This window comes from Zootoca vivipara, chromosome 6 (assembly GCF_963506605.1).
Source record: "Zootoca vivipara chromosome 6, rZooViv1.1, whole genome shotgun sequence".
Classification (NCBI taxonomy): domain Eukaryota; kingdom Metazoa; phylum Chordata; class Lepidosauria; order Squamata; family Lacertidae; genus Zootoca; species Zootoca vivipara.
The window spans coordinates 56,280,982-56,289,536 of NC_083281.1; the positions used below are offsets into that span (position 1 = coordinate 56,280,982).

The window sequence follows — 8,555 nt, forward strand, 5'->3', positions numbered from 1 at the left end:
TATTTCTATCATTTACTATTCCTTATTATTATTAGGAAAAAATAAAAATAAATGGTTCACCTGAAAGTGTCCATGTGTTCTCAATAGACTCCATTCTTCAGGAGTAGTTCTCCCTCTCCTGTTGGGGTGTGTTAGCTGCCACCCTAAGTAGTAGAGCAATTAGGAGCATCTCCCTTACCTGTTTTCTAAATTTTCTAACATCCCTTGAAATCACCTGCCAGACCAGTTTAAATGACCTTTATTGGTAGTTTTCACTTACCTCATTCCAATCTTGTGGACTTTTTTTTTATAAAAAAAAAACCACCCACAACCCTAATTAACACTATTAACAACCCATACATGCAGTAACAGGGTATTGCATCATACCATATATAAAGCAAACAAACAATAAATAGTAAGAGAAAGAAATGATGACACATCAATATAAATCAAGACATCTATATTTCACAAGCTAGTGTGGATGGTAAATGTTGAGCATCTAAATCCAAAGCATAGGAAATAAAATCCCACCAGAAGTAATAAAAAGCCTCCTGAATCCTCCAACCCACTGGAAACACAGAATTAATGTGCAATTTTTTCCACAATGACTTCCACAAGTTCTTATGCCACACAGGGAAATGCAGATCTTTCAAGGTTTTCCTTTGCTAGGCTATTGAAACCCGAGCTGTAGCTAACATGCATGTCAAAAGCTCTTTAGAGTGACAAGCTTTCATCTCGTAACTGTTTGAAAATAATGTTTTCATTTTACAGATATAAAGGAAGCTAAGGAGGAGCAGGTACAAAAGCATGTCAGGGGATGTGGCCTGAACATAACTTCCCCCCTCATCTTCCTCTGAGCTGTGACCACCCTCAAACCCCTGTTGTAAATCTGAATCGTCTTCTTTTCTGGAAGTGTCAGGCTGCGGAGGCGATCTCCACAATTTCTCCTTTGCCCGGTCCCTGACATTGGGTTAGTTTTTATATGCTGGTTAATATACATGTCCCTAATGACATGGTATGCTTTTTAATCATTTTTTTCACATTCTTTCACTAATGAACTTAGGATACATAGTTATTTGCTTCACCCTGTTTTTTAAATCTTCATAACAATCTTTCATAGCAATTTTTCCATTGTTGTTGTTGTTGTTGTTAGAAAGCGGAAGTGGCCAATGAGCTAGTCAGCAAATCACGTGTAGCATCCAACATAGGTTTATCTGGAGATCAAAGGAGGTGCCTAGTTCTCATAAAAGCATCTCACATGACGAATCAACATTCTTTGAAGCAAGCGTTACAAGCATGGAAGCCAAAGGCTGCAGCTCCAAGGGGATGACGACAGATTTCCCTGTTCAAAGTGTTCTGGTGACAGGATCCAATTCGGGAATTGGCCTGGGTCTGGTGAAGCAGTTTCTGAGGCTGCCAACTCCACCTCAGTGGGTCTTTGCTACTACCCTAGACCTGGATGGACCAAAAAGCAAGGTGAGGACCAAGAATATAGCATAAGAGAGTAGTGATGTTACTATTTTGTAAGAACAGACCCTCCTCAAGCACGTGGCAATGTAAGCTTTGTGTGCTGGATGGGGGGCATCTGGTTGGAGAGAACGCTGTTGCAGTCATGACCTGCTTGCAGGCTTCCCATTACCATCTGGGTGTGAGAAGAAGAAGCAGACCTGAATGGGCCTTTGGTCTGAAAATCCTTAACTTAGGGTTTTTTCTTTAAGAAGTAAGGTTTTGATTTAAGCTTAACTATAGGGATGTGGGTGGTGCTGTGGGTTAAAACACAGAGCCTAGGGCTTGCCAATCAAAAGGTCGGCGGTTCGAATACCAGCGACGGGGTGAGCTTCCGTTGCTTGGTCCTAGCTCCTGTCAACCTAGCAGTTCAAAAGCACGTCAAAGTGCAAGTAGATAAATAGGTACCGCTACAGCGGGAAGGTAAACGGCGTTTCCGTGTGCTGCTCTGGTTCGCCAGAAGCGGCTTTGTCATGCTGGCCACATGACCTGGAAGCTATACGCCAGCTCCCTTAGCCAATAACCCGAGATGAGTGCCACAACCCCAGAGTCGGTCATGACTGGACCTAATGGTCAGGGGTCCCTTTACCTTTACCTATAGATGCTAAACTAATTGTTTTCAGGTTTTTGTAATTGCCAGTGCTTCCCAACTGCACCATGAGCCCTGTGGGGAAGAGAGATAGGGCCAACCCAAATGTGCCCCTTTGTTTGCCCTCCCTTCCAGTTATCCTTTCTCTGCCAGAAATAGATCAGTGTTTATTTCTACAAGGCTGCCTAACACTCCCTTGTGCCTCCTCAATAACACTTCTTAGTAGTGTAGGCTGGGTATAATTATAGACACTTTAAGGACTTGTGAGCCAGGATTAATGTTTTAACAAAATGATTAAAAAGTCTTTCTTAGGAGAAAGGTTTTATCTTATGAATGGTTACATTCAAGCAAAGCAATCCCCAAAGGAGCTAATAGAGAAATGAAAATGAGACCAATGCATCCTACTATCCTTTAAATAAAACAGTGTCCTAACAGCTGAAGTCTTACACTGGAATTTATGATGATCCTCCACAGTTTCCCTTCAGTACATTCCCCTGTGGGCAACTTTCTGGGGGCACATGCCAGTGGTGTGAGGGGTCAGAAGCAAAAGTGGGCCAGGCAACAGATATGGCTCCTGCCCTTGTATAATAGGCTACATTCCACTGATGGAAAAGTGTACATAAACCTCTCTCCATCCTCCATCAGAAAAAGTAAAAGGCACTGTTACAGTACAAGGGCATATTTCAGCCAGGCAAAAGCATTGAGGAGGGTGTAGACTAGAGCAATGCCAGTGAGGGGTCTGACCTGGTGAGAAAGAGCAGAGGGAGCCTGCATAGGAGGGAGGAGGAGAATGAGGACTTTCATACTCCTTCCACTTTTCCTTGCACCAGGTTTTCTGTCCATCTCTGATAGTATACTCGCCCTATTAATATTGGAGAGGAGGATGTTATTCTGGCAAGGGTTTGCTCTGAGTGAGATTCCTAAGTGTCTGTTACTCTGCTAAGCATTTTTAGGAACCAGCTCTAAGGCTCTGGGTTTCTCTTGCTGCCTAGTTCCAGTTTAATCAACGCAAGAAACCGTTTCTTTTTTTGACAGGAAATAAAGGAGTTGGCACGCCAACATCAGAATCTGGTGGTGCTGCAGCTGGGTAAGTCTCACGTTCCAAGTGTGGGGTGAATAGATATTCCCAGCACCAGTGGAAACCGGTACAGTCCACAAAGCAGTAACTGGAAAACAAGATGATTTGCTCCCCTGTTACAGAATATCAATGATAAGTACTTTTGATTCTTCCCAATGAAGCTTTGAAATGAGATGCACCTATATGTAGTCTCTGTCCATATGATCACGTATTAGATGTGTGGGGAACGTTTGGCCCACCATATGTTGCGGAAATACAACTCCCATCATCCTTGGCTATTGGCCATGTTTTCTGGGACTGATGAGAGTTCAGCAACATTTGGAGAGCCATAAAGGAACTTTCCAAAATGGCTTACCAAAGTCATGGGCTAACGCTATCTCTTATGGGTACTGTACCTTTCTGTGTCTGTAAATTCTTATAGAAGCAATATGACACAGAAAGGCAAGGCTTCCAGAACAGGAACCACAACCCATTGTATGTTACCATAGTCCACAGAATAAAGTTCAGGCACCTCCCCACTGACACACAACCACTGATATATGCATCATTTTTGGCACCTCAAGGGTCAGGGAGGGGGAAGAACAGGGCAGAATGGGGGGCAGAATGGGTTAGAGGCAGAACAGGGTGGAAGGGACTTGCAGAAACGCTGCTGCAAAACCCATACATATGTGGGGATTCCCTTGTACTTGGGACTCACAGTGACCCTGTTTAGGGCTCAGCTTTACCTTCCATGTGTCTAATTGTCCCAAATATTTCATAAAAAGTAAAGAATAACATGTTGGAAGTGAAACTGCAGGGATCATTCAGTGTGCTTCATAAAAGTTAATTATGTTAATGTAAAGCAGGCATCCCTGCCTGCTTTGGCCCTCCAGATGTTTTGGACTACAATTCCCATCATCCCTGGCCACTGGTCCTGTTAGCTAGGGATCTTGGGAGTTGTAGGCCAAAACACCTGGAGGGCCGCAGTTTGGGGATGCCTGGTGTAAGGTTACCAGTTTTTTTTTCAGTGAATCCGGGGACACTTTTCAACTTCAGTAGGAGTGATAGGATTTTGTCAGGGGCTGATTTGTAAATCTGGGGACTGTCCCCAGGAAACGGGGACGTCTGGTAACCTTATGTTAGTGTTAAAATCAATTAGTTATGAACTGACTGGGTGGAGGTGTTGATTAGCAAGCATGCAAAGCAGCATGAGCAGTTTTCTTTGGCTGAATGTCTTCTTGCTATATGCAAGGCCTGAACTGAGAGAGACAAAATTCTCTCTGAATTCCACCTACATTAGTTAGGTACTTTGGCCTTACAATTGCCTTGCTTTGAGCTCATTTTCTGACGGAGTGATATTAATGTGATACAAACATTTTTAAAAGCCAGGCCCTCACTGTGCTCCCTATAAAAACACACACACCTCCATGATTCAGAGAGGCACTTGTTCTTCCTTCTCAAGTGGGCTGTGGTAGCTGCTACATTAACAGAAAGAGCAGACAGGCCAAGGTGACAATAAGTGGACTGAAAAGCACCTCTCATTTTCGAATGGACTTAATAAGATTCCCCAAAGCCACTTCCCTTGGTAGGATTAAAAGGGCCTTTTTATTAGTCCCTGGGGCATCCCCACACCACCCAGTTCGTAAGTGCTTAGAAATGTCATTCTGCAGATGTCACTGACCTCCAGAGCATCAAAGCAGCTGTGGAACAAGTGCAAAAGTGTGTTGGAGAATGTGGTTTGAACCTCTTGATGAACAATGCTGGTGTTATTTCTGGAAATGACCTGGATAAAGAAAATGCAAAGGACATGCAAGATGTATATGCCGTCAATACTATTGGGCCACTTCAGGTGAGCCAGGTAAGTTTTTGCTTTTCATGGGGTTGCAAAACCCTTTACTCACCACCTATTGCTATGGTAATAGATGTGATGTTCTGGTCCTTTGGGAGAATTAAACAAAAGCAACAAACTGGGTAGGAGAAAAGCAGAACTTGTTTGAGCAATTAATTTTCATGAGCACTTTAAAAAAGAATTGCAAACTGATATGGAAATTTAGATAATTGAACCTAAGGTAGGAAAAATGATAAATCAACATTGATAGATCCACCAGTTGCTGAACATCAGTCTGGCATAAAAATAGGAACGCTTTCTACCTTTCCTTCCCCAGAAGTTTAATGGGGCTCCTCTCATAAACATGGAGACAACTTTTTAATAGAATGGATCAATATAGCTACTTTTGGAAAGCAGATGACATTAATGCCTTTCTTATTTTAGTGTGCTATGCACACACATAGTAAAAGAGAGAGAATGCAGAAGCCTCCAATACATTGTCAAACAGTTGTGGGAGAAGGACAACATTAAAATGCCAAGAAGCGAATTAGAAGGAAGAAACATGGGTGAGACCTTAGAAATAGAGCAGCTTCAGGACCTGTTGGGGGCTGCATAAAATGAGGCCAGGGCACAGGTTGCCCAGCTGTGTGTTCAAACAATTCTAAATGCATACTAAGTTTTACTGGACTTCTTGTGCAAAAGCTTATAGAAAGTATTTTTGGATCAGCAATCCTAATTCTGCTCCCAAAAATAAGAGCAATGTTTATATATACCTTCATCTTTTTACATCCAGTGCTTTCCTCCAGTATCGCTGCCCTAGGTTAGCTGCATTCATTGACCTCACAACAGCCATGATCACTACTGTATTCTCTTTTAGGCATTTCTGCCCCTGCTGAAGATGGCAGCTCAGAGATATCCCCTGGAAGGGCTGAGCTGCGGCAAGGCAGCCATTATCAATACATCCAGTGCTGCAGGCTCCATGGAAGTTATGCTGCTATGGCATATAAAGATGCTTATTGCTTATCGCTGCAGTAAGGTACATATTGTGAAATCCATGTGAAACTGTCTGCAGCCTCCCCTGCCCTGCTGTGACTTTCCAAATAATAGTTGTATGTGTGCATCTGGGCAATAAGAGTGTATTCCCCACGGATAAATGTTGAGAGACAAACTTCTGTTGTGAGGATGTTGCATTTTCTAAAACAGTGGATAGCATTAAGGGAAGATGCTGGGGTGTTTTCTACAAATAAATAGCATGTGTACAGTCTTTTTCTTCTTGTGGGACTTAGAACAAACATTTAAAGCTAGAAATCAGTTAGCAAAATGATGCAGCCAACAAGCATTGTTTGACAAATGCCTGTCAAAAATCTTGTTCAAGAGTGGTGTGTGTCCATGATGGATAACTTCCAAGTTGCTAGTTTTTGTGTCAGGAGCTGCTCATTGATGTCCAATTTCTCTTACAAACCTCTCTGCCTCCAAATCCTTTCTTGCCACCTTGCAGTAATTCATATTAAGCAGCTCCCCACAGTTCAATGCACCCTCTGCTCATGGTTTGTTTTTTCTCCCTTGCAGGCTGCTTTAAACATGCTCACCAAATGCCAGTCACTCGTATATCCAGCTTATGGGATTCTGTGTGTTTGCATCCATCCTGGCTATGTAAAAACTCAAGGCATGAACGTAAGTGCTCAAGGCTTTTGGTAATCATGGAAACGGTGGGCAGCCCTATGAGATGATATTTCTTTTAACAAATTGCTTGACATTTTTAGTTGGATGGTGGTGCCCGAGTAGCCCCAGTGCCCCATCCTTCACTGCTTGGAGGTATTAAAAGCACAAGAGCAAGGCAATGAAGGCAGCATCTATGAGTTGGTGCTTCGAATAATATCCAAAATTGCTCCTGGAAAGCAAGCATAGACCTCTGAGGCCTTGCATGCATGGCCACTTGGTTGTCTTTCATAAAGCAATGTTTAATGTGCAGACTGAAATCTTATAACCAAGACATCCAACAGCATCTAGGCCTTCTGCTAATTGATGCTCAATAATGATTTTTTCCGAACTTAAGAAATCCTTCACTTACAATATTTTTCTTCATAGGAGGCGGACCTGACTGTGGAAGAGAGTACACGAGGAATAATTAATGTTCTCTCCACACTTTCTGAGGTGGATAACGGTACCTTAGTGGACTGGGAAGGACGCAGAGTACCCTGGTGAGGGATTTGTTTCACGATGCCAGGGGATTTACCACTCTAGCATTCTGCCTAGAGTGTATCCAATAAACCATCTAGGTTTTTAAGGGGAAAATGTTTTGACTCTTTTCTTCCTTCAGAATGTTCCATTGAAGGCTAGTTTTCATGCAGAATTGTTTTTAAGGACTAGCCATGGATTGAAAGATCTTTCAGCCTGAGGGTCACATTCCCTCATGAGCCCTCTTACAGGGGCTGGATGCCAATGCCAGGTGGGTGTTGGTGGCACTGGTGAGACAAAGGCAAAAGTGGGCAGAGCAAAGGTCTTGAATATTACCTTTCCATGGAACAGGGTGGAAAGTCCAGGTGTTGTTGGACTGCATCTCCCATCAGCCCAAGCCAGCATGGCCAGTGGTCAGAATGATGAAAACTGTGCTTCAACAACATCTGGAGGACCACAGATTCCCCATCTCTGGTAAAGAAGGCTACATACAAAAGCCAGATGTGTTCTGGTCCAGGATCAAATCAGAAACAACAATGGTTTCTGTAAATCTGGGACTGTCCCTGGAAAATAGGAATACTCACAGGGTTTGTATGTGTCAATAAAACTATATGTCAAAAAGATACCACATTCTTCAGTGATACTATTCCAAAGAAACTGGACCCAAGGGAAGCAATAGCACTCATGAACCAGGTGTGCCGAGTTCCGTAGGGCCCAGTGTAGGGCCCAATAGAGCCTGCCCATCTGTGGAATATTGAGGGCCCAGTCCCCTCATGGGGAATTTTGTGTGTCCCTGGGCACCCATGACCCCGCAAGGATGGCGCACCTGCCATGAAGTCTCTCACTGGTCTGAGAATGGGATTCACGTAGCACACACTTCCTCTGTCCAAGCAAGGGAGACCTATCATCACTGCTCAAGGACATGTTGCAGCCACACAAAAGCTCTTGAAGAGGTTGTGGAGAAGAGTTAGGGAAGGGTGTGGTCAGAAATTGGACCGTGAAGGGTGCCTTCCCACGCGCCACAGTTCAGGGCAGGAGAGGGGTGGGAAGCTGCTGTTCACTCTCCCCCTGCTCTCTGCTACCGGGTTAGACATGAGCTACTGCAGACGGGGCTACTGCAGATGGGCGCAAGGTGCCAACGCCAAGGAGGGTGGGTGGCAGCATTGCTGCTGGCCCTCCTGCTATCTGCTACTGGGTCAAATCTGACCCAGCAATGGAGCTGCTGCGGCCAGGTGCACCTTGCCACGGCTGAGGAGGGCTGCTCCATTGCTGGGTCAGGAGAGCTGCTACTGCTGGGCGTGCTGCAGCTGAGGAAGGTGGGTAGCAGTGCTGCCATCCACTTGCCTGCTCTTCTCCCTGGTTCAGGGCGGAGCTGCGCCAGGTACAAGCACTACAACCAAGCCACAGCACCTTCTGGT

At 44.3% G+C, this 8,555-nt stretch overlaps 1 protein-coding gene across 1 annotated transcript; it reads left to right on the top strand.

Annotated features, from left to right (window-relative positions):
* LOC118087488 (C-signal-like) lies at positions 1-7,254 on the top strand. The gene is made up of 6 exons (XM_035120190.2): positions 1-1,455; positions 3,110-3,161; positions 4,802-4,989; positions 5,837-5,995; positions 6,529-6,633; positions 7,048-7,254. The coding sequence occupies exons 1-6, from the start codon at positions 1,276-1,278 to the stop codon at positions 7,162-7,164; spliced, it is 801 nt and encodes a 266-aa protein (XP_034976081.2). The 5' UTR covers positions 1-1,275; the 3' UTR covers positions 7,165-7,254.
* Positions 7,255-8,555: the final 1,301 nt, after the last annotated feature.